The sequence below is a fragment of the Dromiciops gliroides genome, chromosome 2 (assembly GCF_019393635.1).
Source record: "Dromiciops gliroides isolate mDroGli1 chromosome 2, mDroGli1.pri, whole genome shotgun sequence".
Lineage (NCBI taxonomy): Eukaryota > Metazoa > Chordata > Mammalia > Microbiotheria > Microbiotheriidae > Dromiciops > Dromiciops gliroides.
The window spans coordinates 556,934,637-556,961,874 of NC_057862.1; the positions used below are offsets into that span (position 1 = coordinate 556,934,637).

Genomic DNA, 27,238 nt, shown 5'->3' on the forward strand with positions numbered 1-27,238 from the left:
TTCCTTTCTTTCTTCCTATTGTATTTATGATCTATTCTTTATTATAAAAACAAAACTTGCTATAAAATACTAGTTCACTAATTCTCTTCCTTATTTCTCCCCTACTCCAAAAATGTTTCAGAAAGTGTATCTTTTTTATAGTTTCACAAAATAAGAACTTGACAAGTTGCATCTTCATGAAAATTATCAAGTTTCAATATATTGTCCAAAGGAGCTTAAATGCATTCGATTCTTGAACATTTTGTGTCAGGGCAACTATACTTTAGTAGACATTTCTGTTCTACTAAACAAATTTTGTTTGCAAAAATGATAAAGACACATACTTTATGGAGGCACAAAGATCCTCTTCCCAACAAAGGGGGGGAAATGCAAGCTTTCCCAACCTCCAAAATAGTTATCAGAGAGCTACAAACCCTTTAGCTACTTTCAGGTCCCCTTCTCTAGGGATCTGGTGACAACTGTTTAAACTGTTAAACAGCTGAATTTCCAGTGCTATGAAAGGAAGTAAAAGTGGGCATCTGATCCAGAATTCTCATAGCCAATAAATTTCTTGCTTGTTAAAGATTCCTGTGTAATTAGGTTAACTAGACCAATGTGGATAATCAATTAATATCACAATCTTGAGAAAAGCTTCAAATTTCAGAAGAAAGGACAAAGGATCAGCCTAGAAAAATTTGGGAATACATGCAGCCTGCAAACTATTCCTTTTATCAAAACTTCCTAAGGAAATCTGCTACCACCTATTTATTATATTTTCAATCTTTATAATGCTTGAAGTGTGCAAATTGATAAAATCTAAATTAATGAATTCAAAGATGTTGCTTAGGAAGGACAATTGATTCAATTAACATTTATTGGGCGCCTAGTGAATGCATGGTCTGTAATGTATGCAGACACAGTTCTTGCAAAATAAGTTTAATTAGAAGCCAAAAAGTTATAATTATCTCAACATAGTATCTATGTGTATATACATACATATACAAATCCACCATCTAAAACACTTTTATGTTTACACTCTATGCAATTGTTTGTTTTTGTACAATATTTTAGTTTTGATTGATTAGTAGTGGTACTTTTACTAAGATAAAAATATCTGATAAATGGTTTCAGATTCAGTGAATCCTATGGTATACCAAAGTGTAACTTCAAGATTTATATAATATAAATCCTGAAATACTTTATTGAGCCTACTGTGAGCAGATGGGATATGGTTAGAAAACTCCTAAGAGTATTTGAATTCCTCAATCAACTAACATGCCCGCCTCCTTCCCACCTCTCAACTGTTCACCTCGAGTAATTACGAAAGTATTTATCACTGTGAATGAGAGAACTATTAGAGTACCAAGTTCATAGGCAGTTAAAGAGTGGACTACTGCAAAGAGCTGTCAGGAAGACAAAGTGCAGTTCTGTTTAAAGATGGAAGCCTCCTGCGTGTCAATCCACTTTCAGAGTGTGGCAAGTATCGATCACCTAATTGATTACAATGCTGTTATTTCATTGTTATTGGTACATGGGTTAACAGTCATCTATTCTTTCTTACCGTTTCTTGATTAAAAATGTGCTATGGCCCCTAGAGAAGACAGTTTTCACAAGCCAGCAACTCTGTGTTAATTTCTGTTGTAAAACAAAATGCTGCAGATCTGGAAGCAATTTTAAAGTAATTGGATTTGTATTACGAGTCACTAACTCTGTGAATAAAATTAAGCAGGAGATATATGTAACAATTCTGCAAACTGCTAGAAGGTAAGATTTCCAAATCAGTTTTTAATGTTTCCATTGTACATGGAAATAAACCTGTAGATAAATATAGTTATATTTGGGGTTTTTCATCTCTGACATATATGTGATACATGCCTTTGGGCTGGAGAAAGGAAGATCATCTACCCCACAAGTGATTTTTTAATCCACAGTATTTCTACTACACAGCTTTAACTTGGTATATTGTGTTCAAGGAAAGTTTGGAATGCAAGACTTTTCAAACCAGTTTGTATTCAAACTGATATAATAATTGGAATGAAAAACTTGAATCAGAGCAAAGACCTAAAGCAAACTGTAGTTCAGGAGAATCTCAGCAGAAGCTTAACAACTTCTTTGTGCTGTGATAATAAAGTAGACAAGGAGAGTGCAGCTAAAGGCGAAGACAGGCAGGTTTTCGAGTTCAGGAAGAACCTGTGAAATTAACAAAATGTTAAACTGTAGCAATGCTTTCCTTACTATGGAAATAACATCAGTAAAATTTTTAGATATTTTGTATTTTACATTTTAATGTTTTAGAGACAACTTCCCAAACCTGCACTATTGGCAGGTTCCTCACATATCTGGTGGAGGGTGGGATTCTGAGGAAAAAGACCTACCTTGGACAAAAATCAGAGTAAAATCTTATCAAGAACTCTTTTTAAAAGGTAATTCAAGGGACTCTAACTGTAAATGTTAAAGGAATAGGAAGCATTACACCATCTGGGCTTTCCTTATCTATTAAACTTAATCATCAGTTTTCCCTTTTCACCTGTTCGAGGAAAAGTCCCTTCTTGAAATAAAATTCTCCATTTCTTCTCTCACCAATTCTCCCTCATGTCTTAAATTATTACTCTTTCAATCAACACCCTACCTCCTTAACCTTTAGCATAACATTTTTTTCAAGAACTATTTCGTATTAATAGTATTCCTCCAAATTATTGGGATACACATATATCCAATATTATTTTATGACACTTCTATCTTGTAGCTTTTAGCCTTTCTTGTAGTGCCCGAAGAGTATGAGCTCTTATTTACCATACAGATGCATAGAAATATACATACCAAAATGAAATGAAAAAGATTTTTTTCTGTCTGAATGTAGTTTCATATTTTCCCAAAGAAACAAAACATTTTCCCACTTTATCCTAAGAAGTGAAGGCTGTTTAGATTCCTGAATTTGTTAAACTTTTGTAACCAAAAGTGTATGAATCTCCTCCTTACACTTCAGACCTTGGGTCGTGTGTATATGTGTTTTCTGTTTAGGATGGTAAGGATGAATGATAAAGAGGTTTGTTTTACTTAAAATTTTGAAAAAGGTAAAAACCTTAAAGCACAGAACTCCAGACCTAATAAATCAAACTGGAAACAGTTTAGTTTAAAAAAAAAAAAGTCTGTTTGGCCCACTCCAATCACGACTCCCATAACCTAAAAACACAAATGCATACAAAATCTATGGTGTGGTGTGGTGTGGTGTGGTGTTGTGGTAGTGGTGGTGGTGGTGATGTGTGTGTGTGTGTGTGTGTGTGTGTGTGTTTTCTCTCTACTTTAGATTTTGGTACTTTGAGGTAATTTGGAAGTGCCCGTTTGGTTGCCCACAAAATGAGCTTAAGGGTCTAAAGATGCATAAATTAGGTAGCCCTACAATGGCAGAGTACAGTCATTGTACCTATTGTTTTTCTGTGCTCTTGTTGGGAGACCCAAGAGCCTCTTTTTTAAAAAACACTTTAGAGGATAGAGCAAGTGCTGAACTGGGGAGCAAGAGAGGAAGATGCAAGCCCCTGAACCATCCAAACTTAACTGCACAATTCCCCTCAATTAGCTCCGACTTTTCCACTGGCCAGTTCATTCAAGTCACTTCATGAAACCAGAGGGTGAGTGAAGGGAAAATACCACCCGAAGACTCGACGGAGATTTCTGGTGCTCTCCTAATGGGATAGCTGGATGGGATAGACCCGGGCGACGGCCTCAGCTGGGGGTGTGGGAGGGGTGGAAGAAAGGACTAGAGACGCCCGGGGATCTTTTAATGAGAAACGAAAACTGCCCCCCCTTTTTCTTTTTCTTTTTTTTTTTTTCCTCCATTACGGGGAAAAGGGGGGGAGATGTCAATGACCATTGTTTGCTCGTTTTGGATGTTGCTCCGCCCCCCATGTCTGTCGTAAACCTGGCGCCGGACTAAAATAAACCCGAGATAAGAGAGCTTTAGGGGGCTCGCCGCCGCCGCCGCCTCTGGCTCCTCCTGCCAAGGCGATCCCTTCAGCGCAGGCAGAGGCAGAAAGGACCCGAGCGGGAGCAGGATCAGCATCCTCAGCCCCCGAGCCAAGGCAGCCGCGCACCCGCGGGCCGCCGCTCCGCCCGTCGCCTCTGCTGCACGCCCGCAGCTCAGCCCTCTGCAGCCCGCTCTGCCCTGTGGCCCGCCGGGGCGCCCGACAGCCAGCCCGCGGGGCGGGGAGCATTTTGCCGACAGCCTCTTGCCGCCTTCCTCGACCCTCCCCCATCCTCATCCCCATCTCCATCCCCATCCCTATCCCCATCCTCATCCCATCCTCATCCCTATCCTTATCCCTTCCCCACCCCCGCCCACCCCCTCGGCTCGCGCGACTCCCCCCACCCTACAGCTCCGCGGCCGTCCCTCTTTCCTCCCCCTCTCTCCCCCTCCCACTCCCCTCCCCCTCCCCCCCCGCCCCCCGGGCCCCCTTTACCTGCCCGCCCGCCGAGCCATGTCGTTGAGCCCTAAGCACACGACGCCCTTCTCCGTGTCCGACATCCTAAGCCCCATCGAGGAGAGCTACAAGAAGTTCGGCGGCGCCATGGACGGCGCGCCGCCCAACCTGGGCTCCCCCCTGGGTGCGGCGGCGGCGGCCGCAGCAGCTTACCGCCAGCAGCCCGCAGGCTCCTCGTCGCAGGCGGCGGCGGCGGCGGCGGCCGCAGCCGCGGCCGCGGCAGGGATGCAGCCGCCTCCTCCCCACGCCATGGCGGGCCACAACGCGGCGGCGGCGGCGGCGGCTGCAGCGGCGGCGGCGGCGGCTGCCGCCACCTACCACATGCCTCCCGGCGTCTCCCAGTTCCCCCACGGAGCCATGGGCGGTTACTGCAACGGGGGGATCGGCAACATGGGAGACATCCCCGCCTACCCGGACGGCATGAGGGGCAGTGCGGCGGCCGCTGCCGCCACCGGCTGGTACGGGGCCAATCCGGACCCCCGCTACTCCACAAGTGAGCGGGGCACAAGTTCGGGCGCGGGAGGGGGCGGGGGGAGGGGAGGAGGGGGAAGGCGACTCTTGCTGTTGGAGAGTTGGGGGTTGAGGAGGTGAAGGGAGGGGGTTGGTATGGAGTGAGCAGCGCTTTCCCGCCAGAATCCTGGCCAGCCGACGGAAGCGAGGCTGGTGGCTCGAGGGCGCCTCGCGGGGTGCTTGGCCAGCCAGCACGCGCCACCCCGCCCCTTCCCCCTCCCCCCAGATAGTATCGAGGCCCCTGCCCCGGCTCCCGCCTCCTGGGAGACCGCGAGGGGATGAGGCGTCGTTCTGGCCGCGCTTCCAGCGGGGCCGATCTGAAGACACTCTTTCCCCGCTGGGTCAGAACACTTCACGAGGTGTGAAGAGAGAGGCCTGGCCTTGGAGCTGAGCCTAAACCCATGCCCTCCCTCTCCAGGGCAGTGTCCCCGGGGTACTGTTAGGTTTCCCGGGGGGGGGGGGGAGGGGGGAGGCGGGGCGGGGGAATGCCGCGGCCGGCTGCCAGGAGGGCGCTCGGCCGTCGCCCCTCGACGTGAGCTCACAGCTCGCCTCCCTCACGCTCCCAGTCTCCAGGTTCATGGGGCCGTCCACCGGCATGAACATGACGGGCATGGGGACGCTGACGGGGATCGCTGAGGCCGCCAAGTCCATGGCCCCGCTCCACGCGGCTCCGAGAAGGAAAAGGCGAGTGCTCTTCTCGCAGGCACAAGTCTACGAGCTCGAGAGAAGGTTCAAACAACAGAAGTACCTCTCAGCCCCGGAGCGGGAGCACCTGGCCAGCATGATTCACCTCACGCCAACTCAAGTTAAGATCTGGTTCCAAAACCACCGGTACAAAATGAAAAGGCAGGCGAAGGACAAAGTCACGCAGCAGCTGCAGCAGGAGAACAGCTTGTGCCAGCAGCAGTCACCGCGGCGAGTGGCAGTGCCCGTGCTGGTGAAGGACGGGAAGCCGTGCCAGAACACTTCCAACACCCCGACGCCCAGCCAGCCCGGGCCGCAGCCGCCGCCGCCCAGCGGGGCTAATGGCGTGCTTCCCACGTCCAACAGCGCTGTCCATCAGCACCAGAACCCACAAGTTAACTCCTTAACCCAGGCGCCCGACCTGGAAGAGATGTCCCCTAGTCCGCCTTCTCTTCACAACCAAGTCACCAACCTGGCTCAGATGGACGCGACCACTGTCGATTACAACAGTGGCATGGTCAACCCGAACCTGCTCTATGGCAGGACATGGTAATAGGGTGGATTTGCCTTGGGTTGTGTTTCTACATGGTTCATCAACAGGATTCACCTGTTGATCTGCTGGCCTGCCCATCCTTTCTTGGAGTGTGTTCCTACTTACGTCCCCCTTCACCCCCTCCTTTTTTCCCCTGAGAATGAAGTGCAACAAACTGCGTGAAACAGTTGAAAACAAAGCAGCAACTATCGTTTTGAACTTCCTTGAAAAAATAAATGTATATGCTGATAATCAAACAAAAAGTCCTGTGAGACCTCGCTTCTGAAAACAAAAACAAAAACAAACAAAACCCCTCAAAATCACAGGTATAAAAAGGGACCAAATAACCAGTGTAATACTATACCATAATGATCTTTGAGTTAGTTTATTTCTTCTTATGGTGAATTACCATTACAAAATTGAGGTGATTAATCACATTTGATTGACTGGATTGTCTATTGAAATGCTAAAAAGAAACATCAAAATTTTAGTTTAGTTTGAAATAGTGTTGGTTGGTGTATATATCTATAAAATCAATTGAGCTTTAACAATAAACCTTTTGAAGTGCAACTTATCTCCGAAAAAATAATTTTATAAGGGTCCCCCTTAAGTGCAATTTCATTATTATTTTATTTAAAATAAATTGAATTGTAACTCAGGGTGGACAAGGCAAATAGCAATGATATCTGAGAGGACTTATTGTCAACTGAGTAATAGAAAGGAGGAAAAATTCAACAATTTGTCATCAAAACACTGCTTATACCAGTTAAAGATCTTTTACCAAAAAACTTCTAGATTTTAATACTTTGCTATTTATTCATTGCTATTATTTAGTGAGTTCCCAGAAATGTATTCCTATGTATTCCCATTTTAATATGGGGTAAAATGCTATTAAAATTTTTTCTCAAAACTACCTTTATATGATCTCATGAGTTAAAAATCAGACAAGTTTTGTTTTGTTGTAAAGACTCACATACATTTCAATTAATATACTCTTCCTTGAAGTTTCTGGTATTGTATATCTCAATACCTTTTTAGTTATCTTTTATTTCTAAATTTTACTAGTCATGTGAAAATGCTAAAATTGACAAGAGCAACTATAGTATTAATCAAGTCAAGACTAAAGAGAAAGTATAATCAGGGTAAACAAAATATATGTTATTCTAATTGTATTTTTACAAGCACATTAATTAGAAGTTGCTCAAAAATTTTGCTCCTTTTGTAATGTATAATCACTGTTTTTACCTTTAAATATCCCAATTTCTATTTCTTTTCCCCCCTCAAATTTATCTTTAAATATAACTTTAAAAAGCCCTTAAATCCTTTTCTCCAAAAAGTCAAGTGGTTACTTCTGTTTGACTAAGTTTTGTAGGGTGCTGTGTTTTGTTTTTGTTTTTGTTTTTTTCACGCTATTTGCATGATGTTTGCTACAAAGTTGAATTTACACAATTTAAGTAAGTCATTTCTGGAGTAAATATATTCAAAGAAAATCAAAGAAAGTGTGTTATTTAATAATGAAAAATAAAATGAGTATCACTAACAAAGTGTGATCCATAAATTACACAGATTACCAAGGATGTCCTTGAGTCTTTTTGATTATTTGAGGTTTTAAGATGATATTCTGGGGCTCAGAGTTTGGTTAACAGGTTGTTTTTTTTTTTTGTTGTTGTTGTTGGTGTGTGCTCTTGATCCCAGAAAATAAAATCTCTTTGGAAATTGGGTTAAGAAAATAAATTCATCCTTTCTCCAAGTTGCAAAAACATGTTCTTTATAAGAAAAGTTTCAAACAAATTTTAGTCCATTTGAGAGGAAAGAAGACCCCTGTTGACAGAATAATTGAGATCAACCACAGCAAACAGCAGGACTAACAGCACTGTGATTTCTTAATACATCATCCAATGAGCATCATTTTAAAAAATGAAATTTTCTGCATTACAAGGAAGGATTTGGGGACAAAACAAGAAAATTGTGAATCATGGCCCCTATAGTACATTTACAGTTTTGTTTAGTGAGTGTAAATAGGATTGGCTAAGGAAATGTGTGCCAAAAGATCATAACTACTTCTAATTAATTTTCTGTATTTAAATGTGCTTTTGTGCGTGTAACACAGTCTCTTGAAATTGTGTCAAAATTTTTAATATGTATCTCTAGATTTGACCACACTATAAAAATTATGTTGTGAAGATAACTTTTTGGATGGTTCAATATTTTAAAAACCATTGATTTGTGAACCAAAGTAGTTTAACTGTCCAGCTAACCTACTTAAAGAAAAATGTATCCACTTGGGCATTTTTTCTTCTTGTTTTATTTGGGAGTTTCTTGGAAATGTACCTCTTATACAGAAATAACGAAATTTTTAAAAGAAATCAACCTAAGAGGTAATCATTAAGCTTTTAGTTAAAATTAAAAGAAGCTTCTAGGGTCCTTTCTCAAAATGTACTTAGGACAATTGCTTTTTCTTCCTTTTATAGTCAGGCAAATAATACAACACTCAAAATTGCTACAGCTTAAAATTCTACACAAAGTTGGGCAATTGGGTTATCGCAATATTTCTGAGGATTGAGACATTAAAACAGAAAATGTTTTTACTATAGAACATTAGTTTCTGAATCAATCAAAACTAGGGCTTTTTGGTTCAATTAGTGTTTTTGCAGATCTTTTTATAAGAATACAAATGTGCAAACTAGGTGAAACCCATTAACTGAAGAGGAGGATAAGTATCTTCACATCCAACAAGAAGGAATAACCAAAGAGTCCAAGTGGAACAAAGCCACCTCGAAGTTTAGCAGTGGCAGAAGCTAAAAACTGCATCAGAATCCCTAAGTCTGCACACAGGCCAAGGCCCATCTTTTCTAGATATTTCTTAAAATCTAATTTATTTTTCCAGTTAAGGAATGGAAACCCAAATGAGGATTCAGTGTCACAAAGAAGAAACTGCTGGGATTGCAGGTACACTTCTGAAATCAGAATTGCAATGTAAATTAAAATTGTGCGTGTGTGTGTGTGTGTGTGTGTGTGTGTGTGTGTGTGTTTTAAATGAAAAAAGTACAGTCAGTTTTGTGTATGGGAGCTTGGGGATAAGCTAGCTGTCTTCCTTCTTACTTTTTTCCCCTTCTGCTTTTGATCTAAAAGATTATGGTCAGGAAAATAAATCAAATGTATGTTTACATAGATAGATGCCTTAATCAAATTTCATTCCATTAACCAGAAATTTTCACTGACAAGTCTAGATTGAATAAAAAGAAATGTTAAGAGAATTTTTATATGTAACATCAACTGCATAATCCATGACATTTTTCAGAGAATATTTGTGAAGTAATATATTACTAAGTAAGATGCATGCAATTTGATTTATAGTATGAATTCTCATATAGGAGAAATGGTGGTAGCTATTTTGTGGTCTTATGCTTGTTTTTTCTTTAAAAGAACAGCAAAGCATTCTGATGCAGTTTTAACTTTTTGAGTGTAGTCGCTGGAATGCTTCATACTTTCCACCTCAAAACTGAGTGGGATGGGGAGGAAAGGAAAAGAGGGACCAAAAAAAAAAAAGAATAAAAATGAACCCCCTGCTTTGGCTGAATTGGTGAGATTTGGAGGGAGGGGCTGAAGAGGATAGACGGATTGAGACATTCCTGTCAGGCAGGTGTTCAGTAGTAGATGGGATACTGGAAGTACTGAGACATATTTATTTCTGGATCAGTTCCTGGTGTGTTTATGTTTATTAAAGTCTAGAGAAAGTAGATGGGTCAGATTGTCAGAAAGGGTTATTATTTCTAAGTTCTACCACCACCACTACCCCGTCAGTAAAATGTTGCATTTGTTTTTCAGCCTTTTGAATCCTAAGAAACCTTTTTAAAAAATGTTTTTAGTTGACTCCTAATAAACTACCTTTTCTCCGCTGGAATTGTCTGGATTTGAATTATGGCTGTATATGCATATATTTAACAGGCATATGTGTAGATCTTTATATTCATAAATTAATAAGTAACAATTTCAAAGACAAATTTGCCAGTATCTAGTAATTGTTCCTGGTTGCATAATTATCTGAGAGGATACAATAACATAAAATAAATGTAATGGGAATCGGATTCCTAGGACTGTAACCTACAAAGAATAAGCTATTCTTTTAATGTACTGATCTCTTGGTTCAGCCAATAATAAAAAGGGACTAAATCGGGTGGTATCAACCATCATTTTTGTATGGACGCAGGAAGAAGTTGGAGATATTTAGCTAATGGCTGAGAGTGAAAATAGAACCCAATATGAATCTTTTACCATTAAGGCTCCGCGGGGGGGAAAAATAGAACCAGAGGAAGAGAAAATCTAATTTGAACCTTTGAAGATGCCCAGATTTCATATTTACAAAACCTAACTAGCCTATCAAGGAAATCTAAAAGATTGGCTCGGGATTGAGGTGAGGGAAGGGGACACTATTTTAAAAGTGCCACGTGCCTGCATTTATAGAAATACGGAGATGGAATCAAGAAGGACTGAATAGTTAACGTAAATAAAGATCAAATGATAATGTTTAAAATTATAACGTTTGCATGCTTCAGGCAGCAGTTTCCACTGGAAGACTTCGAGAGAGTCGAAATCTTCAAACGGGTTATCACCGGCTTTTAACAGAAACTTGTGGGACAGAAGAGCGGTTTGGGTTTAGTGAATCGCCAAACATTTATTGAGGGGAAATGGTGCCCAGGACTGGATGATTTCAGTTCACGTTTTCGACAACCAAATCGCCTTTTGTGGAGGTTTCTTTTCGTTTCTTAGAACCCCGATCCTTTCCTCTGAGGAGGCGAGACCGCAGTGTTTGTGACGTCACTATTGGGGGAAGCAAGGATTCAACTCACCTATGCCGCCCCAGACGTTGAAGTGGAAGAGGGAGGGCAGCTAGGTTCACAATTCAGCCTGATGCAAGCGATCATTTTCTCGGGCTAACACTTTCTAAGCGTGCTTAAGGTAAATTGGTGAATGTCGGGCCAGTTCTGCTGGAAAATGCCATTGATGATGTTATTTTTTCTACAAAGATGTACCTTTTCAATGGAAGCAGGGGACAGGACATTTAAAGTGACTTTTGCTATCATCTGACTCGAACTAGTGCTACGTAACTACATCAGACAATGTCAATAACCCAATTACAAGTGTCTGGCCTTCTAACAAAACCGGGGCACTTCAGGTGGAGACCGCTTTACTTTATAATAGCAGTAGAATGAGGGACATATATGGATCTTGTTACAAACAAACCAGGACCCTAAACTGAAGAACGTGTAACAAGGATTTCTTGTTACATTTTATCTCCTAGGTTTCCTATACAGAGGTCCTACCACGTCGGGTGTCACAATAAGCAAGAAAAGAAGAACGGGAAGCAGGAGCTGCGCTCTGGAATACACACAGCTCTAGCTAGGGCTGGGATGAGAAGAGACGGACGTAGGTGGTAGCAAACTGAAAGTCTCTGGGACTCCCCCTTCCAGCTTTCGTCTCATACGGTCTTGACAAGGTGGGGCATGATCAGTTATCCCTATCCCTTTCCCTAACACGGACACGACTAATTCCGCACCATTGCACTATTTGAAGCCTTTCAAACCAAGGAGTCACTTGCTTCTTCAATCCCCTATCCGGTAAAAGAATAATACCCTTTATTCTCTTCTTCGCAGTACTTCAAGAAAACTGTGTTTTGATGTCAAATCTCTACTTGACTTTTGCCTCCCCAGGGGACGCTTCCCAGCCCCCACTCCCAACTTGTGTCCTTCGTAAAGCCAAGAAGCTGTGGGTGGGCCATTTTTAAAGGCCACACCCACAAAGAATATGAAGCTTTCAGGCAAGAGCAGGGTAGGTAGCTAGGGACCACGGTATAATGCAGGAACAAGTCCTTAAGCAGTGGAATTGAGGAGCACAAGACCACACAATAGACTGAAAACGGGGTGGGGGTTGGGAGAGGACCGAAATTCAATATTGCCAGGAACTGAAAAGCGTCTCTATTTGCAAAGCACAGCTCACATCTCCCTATCTTCATTCCAAATTAGGTTCTTTCACGGGCATTAGGAACACATTTTATTTAATGGAAATTAAAGAATGCACACTGAATATCCGTCTTCCTTAATAATTGCTGCAACTACAAGCCTCGGAATTGGAAACCGTGCATGCCCGTTCCCCTTCTCTGCCTCGCCACATCTCCCAACTGATTAAGCCAAGGCCACTGTCCTGAGAAAGTGGGAAACCTTGAGAAGTTTCCAAACCAATTGCCTTTACCACGCATCTTGTAACCAAGTTATACAATAATTTCTTACTAAAAGGCAAAGCAGACTGCTGCTCTGCGACGCTATTAGAAAAAGCTTATTTTTCATCGTATAGAAAATTAGCAAATGCCCACAACAGCCCTGGCCTAATATACTCCCCCACCCCCTTCTGAAGTTATAGCTAAAATACTTTTCCTACTTTTTTTTTCTTTTTGGTTTTTTTTTTGGGGGGGGCAGGGCAATGAGGGTTAAGTGACTTGCCCAGGGTCACACAGCTAGTAAATGTCAAGTGTCAGAAGCCAGCTTTGAACTCAGCTCCTCCTGAATCCAGGACCGGTGCTTTATGCACTGTGCCAACCTAGCTGCCCCTAAAATACTTTTAAAAGTGCAGTCTACATGTATGCATGAGTCCTCAAAACTGAAAAGTGCTTCCAAGAGCTAGTATTACGTTAAAATTTATAAACAAAATTGTCAGGTTCTCAAGAGATGTTCTATCAACATTTTGCTTTAATTTTACACCACTTTATTTGCAGTATTTATTATACATTATATTTAAAACTACAAAACCTTTGTTTTCTATATAGAAATAGCAGGGAACAACTTCCCTGAAGGGTTTATAAAAGACATGCATGCCACCTACATGAATGACAATATTAAAAGGGTAAGGAAATAATAGGGAAGAAAAAGCATCAAAGAAGAACATGGAACATCTCCTTGATGCAACAATAATAGTTTAGCTAAACATTTAACTTTTGTAATTACTCAGAAACAAGACTTAGAGCTAGAGGGACCTTAGATATCATCTAGCCCAACCCCTCCCCCACTCTCATTTTATAGGTAAGGTAACTGAGGCTCACAGAAATTGACTTGCCCATAGTCATCTAGGAAAATGGCTGAGTCAATGTTTTAACCCAGGTCCTCTCATTCCACAACTAAAATGATTTTAACCACACCACTCATCGAACAGAAACATTTTCCTTATGACTCTTACAGTATGAATTTTGAAGACCACATATCTTCCTTAAAACCATTTGCTTTGAGAAAAAGGTCTCCAAAATAACCACCAGAAATTTAAAACTGATTTAAAAATCCAATGTAGCTCCAGCTTATATGTAAGACATATTACTTGGTTGGGTGAAATGAAATGAAACTTCCTAAAAATTGTTCTATTTTTGAGAAAAGAAAATGCTATGAAATCACACACACAAAAAGGTATTTTAAAAAGCTTAGGCAAAAAAAAGATAAGTGCACTGATAGAGCTATGTGCTTCCTTCAGGACACATGCTATTGGTTGTACAGAGTTCTAGATGGCAAGGGATTTTTAATGAAAACAAGAACACAAATTTAATATTCAGCTTATCCATGGCAGAACAATTCATATCCACTTTAATATGTACTATTATGTTTCATTAGTGCACTAAAATGTGATGGTTAAAATGCCAATAACTTAGATGAAAGATTTTATCACAAAACAGTCTGTTCTGCTCAGTTATCACTTTAAAGTAAAAAAGCCTAATTTCAAAATTTCTTCTTCTCAAGGCTAAGGTGGTCTTTCTTTCCTCATTCACTAGGATTAACATCTGTGCCCTTGACTATGGTTTAAGCAAAAATGCCCATACCAGATGGTCAAGGAGAAATTATTTCTTGATATCTAAGACAAGGGTTGGAGAAATGGGGAAAAGCTTCAAAAGGCTGTATTTTGTTTTTAATTTGTTTTTTAAAATGGTAAAGATGAAATGTTCTATAACAAAGGACCAAAATGAAATGTACAACCTAAAAAATGTATTCTAGATTACGCATAAAAAAGTGGCTATGTTTAAAGAACAAATAATACCTAACTTTTATTGAAATTCCCAGTATTTTCTTAAGGACTTAGAACAAATCCTTACAAATTAAAAACAGGTAAGAATTTCCCCCCATAATTCTGACAATGCAGAAATTTTTATAGAAATAAATATGAATTTCTAAAAATATATAAAAAAGTTATTTATCACTATTTCAAAAACATAGACAAGTAAAGCTAATATTGTTGACATGTTAATACACTATGGAATATGTATTTTTTTAAAAACATTTCTTGGGGCTGATTCAAAATTTTAAAAATTTATGCCAACCATATTAGCCTACACGTTAATGTTTTGTTTTGTTTTTTAATCTAATGATAGAACTGAATTAATCTCTGCAAGAGCTTCCTAAAACAAACAAAAAAGCCATTTTGGCTTTGGCTTTGCTACCCACCTAAAAAGTAAAATGTTGAAATGCTGGAGAAAAATAGAAAAGAACACAAGAGACCAGAGTTTTAAAAGTTGATTTTTTTTTTTTACTAAAGTGGTCCAGAAATTCTCAGACAGATACAATAATGAAGTGTTTTCAAAGGAAATCTTGAACAGTAGCTTGTCTTAAACATGTGTTTTCTAGCTGGTTGAAGATTCTACCTGAAGTGTTCAGACCTAATTTTTGTGCATTAATTAAAAATCAGTATGTATTTTGGATGAGCTAGTGTACACTGTTTTGAAATTCACAGTAATACAGTTTGATTCTTAACTACGATTAAAAAAAACCAGTACTTTTCTATTCATCAAATGTCTCACAAGTAAAGTAGTAAATTCAAATCCACTGTATTATGCATTACACAATTGGAAAGCAACATAAAACACTGAAAATCAGATCTGTAAGAAATATACACGGTTAAAACAAATACATCAAGTATTGTAGTTCTTAAACTACTGTTTGATAAAGATGCTTCCTTTCCACAAACAGCATAAAATCGTAGAATGATGAAAGGATTTAAGAAAGCTTTACAAAAGCTTAATTCCAGTTGTATCTTCCTGAGGGAGGTGGCAAAGGGTAATTCCTTCCAGGGCCATACCCCTGTAAATAAACAAAAGGAAGAGTTTATTTTCTGGATTAACATCCTTTCAAATAAATTAACTTCTCTGCTCTGTTTTTAAAATTATGAGACAGTATAGTTACAGATAAAGGCAGCAAAGAAAGATCTAAGTATGACTTAACAGTTGTCTTAACAGATGGTCTCCTAAAGGTAAATATTTTTATTTGAAAAGTTTTGTAGACTAGTTGATAAAGATTGGAGCTGGCAAAAATTAAATGATTGAAAACTGACTTTAAAAATTTAATTCAGTATTGACTTATAGAACAGTTGCTCTTTGGGGTCTTTAGGCTTCAAGGACACTATAAACAAAATTAAAAATTAAAAATAACTACTAAGTATGATTACCTATAGAGTTTAAGAAGAAAAGTCTCTCACACACATATTTTAGTGATGTGCTTAAAACACCTTTTGGTGGTTAACCAGATCAACTACGAGGCTTAATGAATAAATAAGCAATTAAAAACTATCTGAACTAAAAGGTCATTTAATTCTAGAGATTGTTTCTCCTAACAGATAACCTGATTCAGCGAGATGTTCAACAATCCTTTTAGGTCACAAAGACCAATGCTACAGAATAATCAATTATTAGTGAAACAATTAAATGTCAGACTTTTGGTGGCCCTGCAAATAATCATCCTTTCAAATATCAGCACAACACAAGAGAAATGTGCCACTACTTCTATCATTATTACCTTTTCAGGACTCTAGGGCTCTGAAATAGAGATCCCAAAACCAGTTTTCTGATGCTTTGTACTTCCACTCAGATCAGTGAAGTGGTTTAATTTTAATAATATGAACACATAGAGACCCTTAAGTTCACAATGTAAGCTAAGGTCTTCGTTAGTTGAGTTCTGCAAGGAAGTCATAATACTATGTTTGTGACAGCAATTTTCTGCCATGGAGTTGATGATATAAATTTTGTATCACAATGGAGGACCATACTAAGAGGAAAGAAATTTATAACACAAAGCAAACCGCTTTTTTAAACTGATCATTATAACTTGACCTGTGGTTTCAAATCACTTGTATGAAAAAGAATTTGTAAAAGCTATCCAAAACAGATTTGAAGGTCGTGTTAGGTTTAGGATCTAGCAGAAAGAGCACTACTGAACTGTAAAGGAAGAGACCTGGGTTCTAGTCCCTGGGATTTCTCTTCTTTCTCCTATAAAATAAAGGAGTTGGACCAAAGATCCATAAAGAATGCCATGATTCTAGAATACACCTTATATACCTTTATATACAATAGCACACATTAATATATCATTAACAGGACCCTAGGATGAAAGTTTTTAATGATAGTCTATAAATTGATTTTTAATACATCATGGTAATTAATTCATTAAATTGGTACAACTATTTAACCAGGATGATTTTAACTAATTAAGCATTCTAATTATGAAGAATTATAACCCATAACTTATGAACTTAACAAAGGGAAATATTTATTAATGCTTAAACACTGAGGAAAAAACTGAGGAGATTAAGTAACTTGGAGCCAAAAAATGGTAGGCAATAAAAGGACACATTGTAGCAAACAGGCTAGAAAAAAATGCCAATTTAACAATCAAAAGTATTTAAAATAGGCCTGTGTACTATACCAGCTAAGTTATTTAAATATTTTGTATCATTGTAAATCCCAAACTACTGATTATCATGCCACATGAACTGAAATATTCTGATTTTGCTCCTTAGCAATAATTTAAAAATAAAGAATATCTAAATGTTAGCCAGGATGCCAATCTGATTCATGAAAAGGAACTTCTGATGTTTCAGACACAGAGTGCTTTTAGTTTAAAAAAGTATAATACAGCATATTTCAAAATCCTCATTTTCTTCTTGAATAGAAACAAGTGTAACTTAAATGGACTGATATATTTCAGTGTTTGATTCTCTGTAATGTGACCACTAATTTCTAAAAATTAATTTAAATGGATCCTCATTTGGAGTTTATTCAGTTTCTCAAGACTGCTGGTAATTGACAACCCTTTAATTATACAGATGTTTATATTATATACACTGTCAATAACAGTATATAATCTTGACCCAAGTTCAGTTGAGTGTTACTGAGTTAACATTTATAATCTCCATCTCTAAAGCCCAGTTAAAGCATAAAGTAAGCATTTTATCATGTAACCTAGTTTTAAGCTGCATAAGAAGCCTAGCAGAGAATATTCCATTAGGAGTTACCTGTCTCCCTCCACGATCATCACGTCTTGGTGGATAACCGCCTGGGCCTCCTAGTAGTTGATATTGATTTTGCTGAAATGCTGCATTTTGGGATTGTAGCATACGGTTCCAAGGCAGCAGAGGTTCAGCTGCAGCTCTACTGGGGTGGGGGTAGGGGAGAGAAAAAAAATCCTAAGTGAAAAATCTTTTATAAACTCCAGAATTTTATCAGGTAACTCAATTTATTTCATATTTATGGCACAGAAATGTCAGGAACAACTTTCCATTATCATAAATAGGAACATTTATTCATTACATCTACTTTAGCCTGACATTTCAGTAAGTGGCATTAAAATAAAACAAAATCTCAGTTAAACTCAACTGAGTAAATTAAAGAGTCTGACTTTTCTAAAAGGTTTTTTGCTCAATGAATTTTTTTATAAATCAGTTTTCAGCAACCTGAAATATAGATGTAGATCCAAAGATCAAGTTAGCTATGTCTAAGACACTATGCAAAGAGTAAACATGTGCAATACAGGAGAATGAGGCTTTATTTTCTAAAATGTCCAGACTCTTTCTTGGAGTCCATTCTTTCTAGTTAATTGCAGGTTGCAAATGAATTCTTACTGCTGAGTATTTTGAATCTAGGGTAGGGGCCTTGGCTGTTTTTTCCCATCCATTATTCTGCTCAATATGTCAGAAGGTCTGATCGGGAAGAAACCTTTTCAAGTTCTATTGATGCAGCTTTCAATTGACCATGGTGACCTAGCAACATAAGCACTAATTGGCATGGACTGACTGACATTTGGTGTACAGTTTATATGGGAACACAAATTCAACATCTATTATAACCCAGTTTGTCACCCCAGATTACTAGCAGAAAGAAATGTTTTAATTGCCTTCAAGTGTCTATTTTAACTTTACGGATATAAAGCAACAGGTATAATGTACTAAATCATGACTTAATTAAAATTTTTCATGAAAAATGATATAGCAATGATATAGCCTCTAAATACATGGAACATTTTAATGTATAACTTCCCCCCTGAACCTTTAGACAGTTTTTCTCTTACTTAAAATCATTTTATTTTTTAGAGAACATTTACTCCAAGGGATAAAAGTAAAAAGCTGGCATTTTTAAGAAAGCACAACTTATTAATATAAAGTACTGCCTTTATTGAACATCCTCTTACACAGGAATTGGGGTCAAAGTCACAATTTAAGTCTTACTGGAACATTTTTCAGGGTCTAGGCATTAAGTACAATAATATACATAGACATCTCCAAATCAGATAAATTTACCTTATTTTAACTATAAACAGATTAATGCTTCAATTTCATTTCCTATGTTTTTGAGTTTGCTGGGTTAAAATATTATTTTGAGAACTAAGAGAACTTGAAGAGTCTGAATTCAGTTTCCCTCCACTGTCCAAATCCTTTTTTCTTTTCTTTTCTTTTTTTTTGCTTTGAGTGTATGTTTGGTTTTTTGTTTTATTTTTACACCAAGGATAATGAGTCTTATATGATGCCTAGAAAACAAGGTATGTTTCCCGGAGAACCCTGCGGAATAGCTAAGATTATTTTTAACTAGTAGTTTTAACCATAACTTAATTAAGGAACGTATATACAATGTTATAATGCTTCTAAAAATAAAGCAATTAAAAACAAGCAGCTCTGGATTCCAAGACGGAGAAAAAAACACACTCAAAGCTGTTTTCGAGTTTAAATTTTTCCCAAATAAACACAATGAAACAATGAATTATTTGTTCCTATTTTAAACATTAATAGTGCTACAAAAATAAAAAATGCAAGATTACTACTGTATAAGACAATTCAGTTTCTATAAATGTGTCAACTACAAATTTATTATTAATTTCAGTATGACAGCATTCATTCAAGTTCCAAGAAAATTTGCTGGTCTGAAAAATAATGAAAATACTGACCCCAAAACTCATGACAAGTTGAATTCTAGTTTTTGTTTTGAACTGAAAATTATAGTTGAAAAACTCACTTTATCTTTCATTAACATGCTTTAATAGGGTTTTTACATCCTGAGATAACAAAATCCTTAAACTAATAGTAAAAATGGGAATTCTATATGGTGATCTTTCACTATCATTCAGGGACTTATTTTGTTTAAAAGATTATCAATATCGTGCTATTCATTTGTAAATATTACTCTAGGAATCTTAATACTTATAAAGAATGTTTTCTAATATAGTAAATAAGCTTAAGGATTTCAGATAAGACAGATTCTAAAATTAGTCTAAATTAATATTTTAAATTTAATAATTATTCGGGCTACTTGTTTAAAAATTTTAACAATAACAATGCATCTTATTCCAAGGATCCAAGTTATTGATCACCAATATCTAGCAAGGTAAAGTACATACTTCTAATATGGATGGTTTTGATCTTTATATTTCTTAAGTCAGGTCTTTAGAAAGCATTAAGACTTTTGATTAAGTCCCTTCTTTTGTGAAACTACTTTTAAAAAACTGATTCAAACTGTGAAATAACACACAGCAAGGCAAAACAAAATGTAGGTGAGTTTTTATTTTCATTTTGCTTGTTCCACTTATATACTTTAATTCTCAGGAAGTTTAGGGTTATGGTAAACTTAATGATCTCTTTATGTGTATTAATCGTAAGTGAACCTTTTGTCATATCAGAAATGAAACCTACAAACGGAAGTAGAAAAAAACAATGAAGGGGAATCTATAGTAAAGGCTCAATTCTACTGTAATATTTGCCCAGTTGCATGCAATTGAGTAATGAAAGCCTCCATTTGCAAGTAAACACAGAGTGGGGCAGAGTTCAAGTTGCCATGGGAAACTTAGCATAAGACAGTTTCTGATTCTTAAAGCAATTAAAATCTTTGGTTTAGGATTAACACTGGAATTTAGAAAACTGCATTTTAAAAATGTGGAATAAAATGCAATATGAAAATAAGGAAATAAATTAGGAAGAGGTACAAAGAAAATTAGTTTAATGAGCATATTTCTTTTCTATATTCCCAATCTAATACATTTACTTGCAAATCACAGTATTCAATGATGCCTATGTCAAACTACACACACAATCACTCATTTTCTTTCCACCTTTTGCTTCTCCAACAACTTTGAAATATTTAAAATTTTTTATAAAAGTGAGATAATTCTAGGTTACTCAAGAATGTAGTTTAAGCTACTTAAAAGTAGCAAGTTTCAACTTTTCTTCCACCTTTGAAAATATGTCACCATTTTGTGCTAATTCTGCAGTCAGTCTTCACAGTGAATTGGTGTTTCTTAATAATTCTATTATCCTCATAAACTAATTTTTTTTAGGGTTAGGAAACCAAGTTTATTTTAAAAAGCATATTACTGTTTACTAGATTTAAAGAAAAAATAAGACTGATAAGAATAAAAGAAAAAAGTAGAGAATTAAAATGGCAAAACTGGGAATCTACAAAAGCTTTCAGGGAAGAAATTAAATTCTGATGAGATTATTTGAGGAAGGGAAGTAATATAATTTATCTAATGAATAGAACATAGTTCCTCAAAGGCAGGGACTGCCTCTCTTACTTCCTTTGTAACTGCAACTGAAGCATAATAGAGTCATAGATAAAGTAGGTACTTAATAAATGTGTGCTAAAAGAACAGTTTCAAGGTAAAGAAGTAGAATCATAAGGAGAAAAGAGGGGAAAAAAAGTCTTTTTGAGTGGCAGATTATACATAAAGGAAACAGTGGAAAAGAAACATCAGATCCAAATCAACCCTAATGTGTTCAATGTATAAACTTTTACACAACATTTTAGTGCTATGTGTGTTATTCAGCACACTTAAATGTAAATTATTTGGCATTTCTAAAAGGGGATAATGATAGAACAAATGAGATGGCAATAAAACATGGAATTAATTGGTACATTTAGAAACAAATGTACTACATACAAAAAAGTCCTGACAAATTTACTCAGTTTTAAACATGGAGTGAATTATGTAACTGGCAACGGCATTTATAAGCTTCTCAGTCATGGACATTACTAAAAATAGTTTTTTACAAAGTCTGTCACTTTTCTAAAATTGGTCATGAAAATTATAAAATTATGGTACTTCTGAGGTAATTCCTGGTCAAGTTTTGATCAACTGGGATAACAGTTCACGATACTAAATAAAATGTTGAAATATAAATTATTCATTGAAATAAAATAGTGAAAGAATTCAGAACTGTGAGGACTAAAATGTGGTCAGAAAAAAGATCTTTCAACAAGCTTGTGCAGGCCATTTCTTAGCCTTTATTGGTGCTGCCAAGTATAACATAAACTATTCATCTTCAAGCTGTACTTTTCAAGGTATTCTGTAGATATTAATATAATTATTCATAACATTCATAGCTTGTCATTTGTAGTCTGACTTAAGGGCACACAACTTATCAATGAAGGAACACATGTAAAACATCCCTTATTACTAAACCATGTCACATTCTTTCTATTCCATGGTACTTATTAGACTGCAGATTCCATAATCCTCTTCTGAGTCCCTTCTGCATTTAATTCAGTTCAGTCTTAAGTAGTTAAAGAAACTGTTTTCAGTGGCAACTAATAACTACTGACCTACAGTGACACTGCCCTACAATAGGCTTGTCAGCCCTGAAAAAGTTGTACCAAAGAAGCTGATTAGGACTTCAAGAGGTTTGTAGCAAGAATCAATGGTTGGTCTGTGCTAATACTGTGCTACCAGCACAGAAATGATAAAAGTGGAACACCATTAGTTATGCCTCATTAAGTTCCACAACCCTCCAAAAAAGAAATTTGTTTAGCCTGTCCAAAATCTAATGCAGTTTTAAGCTCTCTGTGCTGAATTTCATGGTACCTCAATAGCTTCAATAAAATAAAAGGGCAAGAACCAAAAAAGTAAGAAAGCATTAATAGCTACAGAAAATTTGAATTTCTAAAGTAAAGTGTTTTCTTTCCAAAAGACTTGAACCATACTTTCCTAAATTATAAATCAAAGGAGATCTTACATATGTTAGAAGAAAATACATTTCAAACTACAAGAACCTTAGTTTCTATACTCCCCCCCATTGGATATAAAATCTTTTTATATTAATATTACCTGTCAAATCTTGGTTGATGGAAAAGGGGAGTGGGGCCTCTCCAGGAATCATGTGGTCTCATATCTATAAAATGGATGGAAAATTTAAATGAAGGCTTTAAAAAGGAATGCAAAAATAAGTCACTGCTAAAATGTATACTTTTAGATGATGGGGGAAAAACCCTGGGATATAACAAGTACTGAGTAAAACCCAAATAAATACTTCAAGAATTCTGAATCTTTACATTTGCATTTAACATAATGGGCAAAATAAATAATTTAAGTCTATTATGGCCAGGGCTGGTTATTTCTATTAATATGCAAAATAAGTGAAAAAAACAAGTTTAGTAATCTGAAATCCTCCCTTAAGGCAGTGAAAATGAAAAGAAAGCTGATCTACCTAGATATCATTACATTAAAAGACCATAAAATCTCTCTCAAACACATGGCAGTAAAACATGAAGAAATTATAATGAAAAGACCACCCACTTTTCTATTGTTCTCTTGTAGTCAAACCCCAATGCTAATACAAAGATGTAGTAGCAACAACATTGCTTTAACAAGACACAATTAAATGACTGCTGTTCTTCTAAACAAATTGACCAGTAAACAGGATGAAAGAAACAACTAATCAATAGCTCCCTGGTCAGTTCACAGCGTTGGCAAATTGTGTATCAATCAAAAGCTTCAGTTTCAGTGACATCTTTGATGATCTTCAATGGCATTTAAGTGTGACCTAATTAAAACAGCTGGTTCCAGAAGTTGTCTAATGAGAGCATTGTGTTGATAGTTAACACCCTGTTAAAACTGGCAATATGCAACTAACAAGGCTTAACGGAATGTATTCAGGCTCACATTTTAAGGAAAACAGAAGCTACAACTTAGTATTTTCTCTTTCTCAAACCACATAAGCAATATAGATTATTAAGAGAACCAAAATTTTATCCCTTGGGGGAAAAAAAAGGGACATCCCATCCTTTTTTGACATAATATTCTAGAAACTAATGGAAAATGAAAAAGACAACACGAGACAAAGGATAGAGACAGTATAAGGCAGGTGCTTTTGCTTTTGAAATATTCTCCCAGCTCACATTAATTTTCATCTTCAGTAGTTCTGCTACTTCTACCTTGGGCTTCTTTCCAATCAAAACACAAACTAAGCATGCCAGATTAAAGAGGGCTTTCTAAAGGTGGACAAAATATACAATGTGGACTAGATTTGAGCAAAGCCAAATTTGAAGTTTTCATGCTGTTAGATCTGGAATAGAAAGACTGACTTTTTCTCCTTCCCTGTAGAGCAAAATTTAATATAAGCACTAGATTTTTTCTATTATTGAAACAATTAGATTATGCATTCCTGCCCTTTGTCATGTGTTATTATTTCAAAACTAAATCCAAATCTGAACCCCAAGAGTTAATAGATTACCCCCATCTAATCTAAATTAAATATGGCATTCATTTATTGACCAAAAGTAGAACATTAGTTCTCAAATTAAGCCAAGTTCTTGCCGGAAGAGAATGAAGAACGGCCACTACATTATATTAGAATACTTTTACTTGCCAATAATGTCTTCCAATCTTCATAAGTGAACAGTGACACCCGAAATTGACAGGAAATAGGAAAAGAATGTATGTGTGTGTGTGTGTGTGTGTGTGTGTGTGTGTGTGTGTGTCTCCCCAATCTGTAAGCCTACACTTTTGCATGACTACAATTTCACAGGCAGCATCAGTAGAAAATGGTGATTACATGATGTACAGTTAAAGCTTTTTAAAGAATGCCACCATTTGACCAGCATGGTTTCTTTCTACTGGAAACCTAAATAGGCATATTTATCTCAAGATCATGTATTATATTTAATGTTTTACCAATGGATCTGCAACAGATGTTCTAGTCTGTCCAAAGAAGTCTCCATTCAATAAACACCTGGGCCAATTTGTCAAGTCATAACTTTGTGCATAACAACACCTCTGTATTAAGTATAAAGTTAAAGCTATGACAGGTACCTAGAAGAGGTGATTTAGTGATGAAATGTTATGAAGAATACTTTAAAAAGCTGATATTGAAAAAGGAAGATCATTATACTTTATTTTATCCTCTAAAGTACCTCACCTAGGAAAAGAGTCCTATTAAAAATCTGTTGGTAGGGGCAGCTAGATGGCATGGTGGATAGAGCACCGGCCCTGGATTCAGGAGGACCTGAGTTCAAATCTGACCTCAGACACTTGACACTAGCTGTGTGACCCTGGGCAAGTCACTTAACCCCAACTGCCTCACCAAAAAAGAAAAATTATAATATAATATGAGTAAATAAATGAAACTATTTTTTAAAAATCTGCTGGTAAATTCATTAAATTGATATAGAACACATTAAAATTATGCATTTAATGAAGCAGTACCCTTCTGCAAGGTGCTAAGGAAATGAAAACTTTCCAATATAGACTCACACCTCATGACAGAAGTATTAATTAGCTCTGCTTCTTTTATGTCTTGAATTCTTAATGGTTTTTGAGTCTTGTACCTCACCCCCCCCCCAGGCAGCTGGTTGAAGAATGGCAGATTCCTTCTCAGAATATTTTGAAATGTGTAGGATTGCAAAACAAAACAAAAAACAATTCTACTGAAACTCAGTTATCAAACTATTAAAGAATAGCAAGTTCAGGAACCTTATTAAGAATTGCTACTCTACGTAAATATAGTAAATACCAATAGATTATTTGCAAAGAAATGCATTTTACTCAGTATTCTTATAACAAAGTTGATAGTAAAGGAGTGCTTCATCACTGCTCTTAGAAAAACTGCTTATTTTGGAGTACCAATATACATAATACAAATATTAACAAAAGACAAAAAGAAATGTAGCTTAATGCCATTTTGACCCACACATTAGTCTCTTAGAAGTCACTGAACTGCTGTTGTAACCCTGGCAACATGCCCATTTACATATAAGAATTCTGTGATTCATGTAGTCTTTTCATAAGCTATATGATAAAAATCAGGAAATATTTGTTTCTTGGGTATTTGTAGAAGCTTCCACAGAGAGGTGAACTAAGTGCTAGACTTGAAGTCAGAAGATTTGTTCGAATCCCACCTCAGACAATCCCTAACTGTATGACCTGGGGACATGTTTAACCTTTCTTTGAGTCTTAGTTTTGCCATTTGCAAAGATGAGAAGAGGGACAGAGGAGTTTGGACTAGACAGCTTAAGTCAGTCAAACATTTATTAAACATCTACTGTGTGCCAGGCACAGCCCTAAACAGTAAGGACATAAAGAGAAAGGGGGGGGGGATATCCTTGCTTGTACTCCAATGAAAGAGACAACATGCAAACAACTATGTAGAGGTAAGAGATATAAAGGAAAAACGAGATAATAATGGAGGGATGGCACTAGCATTAAGAGGGACTGGGCAAAGGTTCTTGTTTGTAGAAGGTGGGATTTTAGCTGGGACTTGAAGAAAGCTAGAGAAGGCAGGAAGTGAAGATGAGGAAGAAGGCATTCCAGGTATGGGAGACAACCAGTGAAAATGTCCAAAGTCAGGAGACGAGAGTGTTGTGTATAACGAACAGCAAGGAGGCTAGTATATCAAACTGCATTGCAGAGCAGATGAGGGGGAGTAAGGTGTAAGAAGACTAAAAAGGTAGGAAGGGGCCTGGCTATGAAGGGCTTTGAATAATAGAGGATATGAGATTTGATTAGGGAGATGATAGAGAGCCACTGGAGTTTACTGAACAGGAAGGGGACATGGTCACACTTGAGCTTTAGGAGATCAATCTGACAACTGAGTAGAGGATAGACTGGAATGGGAAGAGACTTGAGGCAAAGAGACCAACCAGCAAGCCATTTCGATATTTCTAGCATGAGATGATGAGGAACTGCACCAGGGTGGTAGAAGTGTCAGGAGAGAAATGGATATATACAAAAGATGTCATGAAAATAAAATCAACAGGACTCGGCAACTGATTGGATATAGAGGGTGGGTGAGAAGAGAAGACAAATATGATACCTAGGTTGTGACCTAGGGTGACTGGAAAGATGATGGTATCCTCTACAATAATAGAGGCACTTGGGAAAACAGGAAGCCTTGGAGGGAAAGATGAGTTCAGTTTTGGACATATTAAATTTAAGATAGATATGGGACATCTAATTTGAGATGACCAATAGACAACTGAAGATGTAAGACTGAAAGTCTTCAGAGAGATCAAGAAACTAGACAAGTAGATACTGGAATCATAAATAGAGATAAATGACAGCTAAATTCATGGTAGGTGATGTGATCACCAAGAGAAAATCGTAGGAAGAGAAGAGGTTAGTGGGCATGACCTGAGTGAAGATCCAGAAAAGGAGATTAAAGCCTAGTCACACAAGTAGAGAACCCAGATCTGCAATCATAACATGAAGAATTAGGAGTCTAGTCAATTTTTAAAGATAGATTTTAATAAAATCTTTCCACAATATAATTTATGCAATTATTTAAATTTGTTAAAAGGATACAAGGCAGGGTCAATGCTATCTCCCTACAAATATTGCAAAACTGCAGAAACATTGTGTATTTACTAAATTACTGTATCGTAAAAGTAAATGTCTAATTGAAGGTGTTTACAAAAAAACATTCTGAGGAGTCTACAGATTTTACCAGATAGTGAAGAGTCCATAGCATCAAAAAGTTTAAGAACCCTTGCTCCATTGGGTAG

At 37.3% G+C, this 27,238-nt stretch overlaps 2 protein-coding genes across 7 annotated transcripts in view; one reads left to right on the forward strand and one right to left on the reverse strand.

Annotated features, from left to right (window-relative positions):
• Window positions 1-4,454: 4,454 nt before the first annotated feature.
• NKX2-4 (NK2 homeobox 4) lies at window positions 4,455-6,204 on the forward strand. Its single transcript, XM_043989714.1, has 3 exons — window positions 4,455-4,950; window positions 5,534-5,988; window positions 6,064-6,204. The coding sequence occupies exons 1-3, from the start codon at window positions 4,455-4,457 to the stop codon at window positions 6,202-6,204; spliced, it is 1,092 nt and encodes a 363-aa protein (XP_043845649.1).
• Window positions 6,205-12,946: 6,742 nt separating this feature from the next.
• Window positions 12,947-27,238, reverse strand: part of XRN2 (5'-3' exoribonuclease 2) — a 110,159-nt gene continuing 95,867 nt past the window's right edge. For 3 of the 6 annotated variants that reach the window (XM_043986627.1, XM_043986629.1, XM_043986632.1), the window contains 3 exons: window positions 22,569-22,632; window positions 17,497-17,635; window positions 12,947-15,290 (listed from right to left, as the gene is read on the reverse strand). In XM_043986627.1, the coding sequence (XP_043842562.1) occupies window positions 15,228-15,290; window positions 17,497-17,635; window positions 22,569-22,632 (266 nt within the window). In that variant the 3' untranslated portion in view covers window positions 12,947-15,227. The remainder of the gene's footprint in view (window positions 15,291-17,496; window positions 17,636-22,568; window positions 22,633-27,238) is intronic. The other 3 variants (XM_043986630.1, XM_043986628.1, XM_043986631.1) reach the window with 3 other exon arrangements.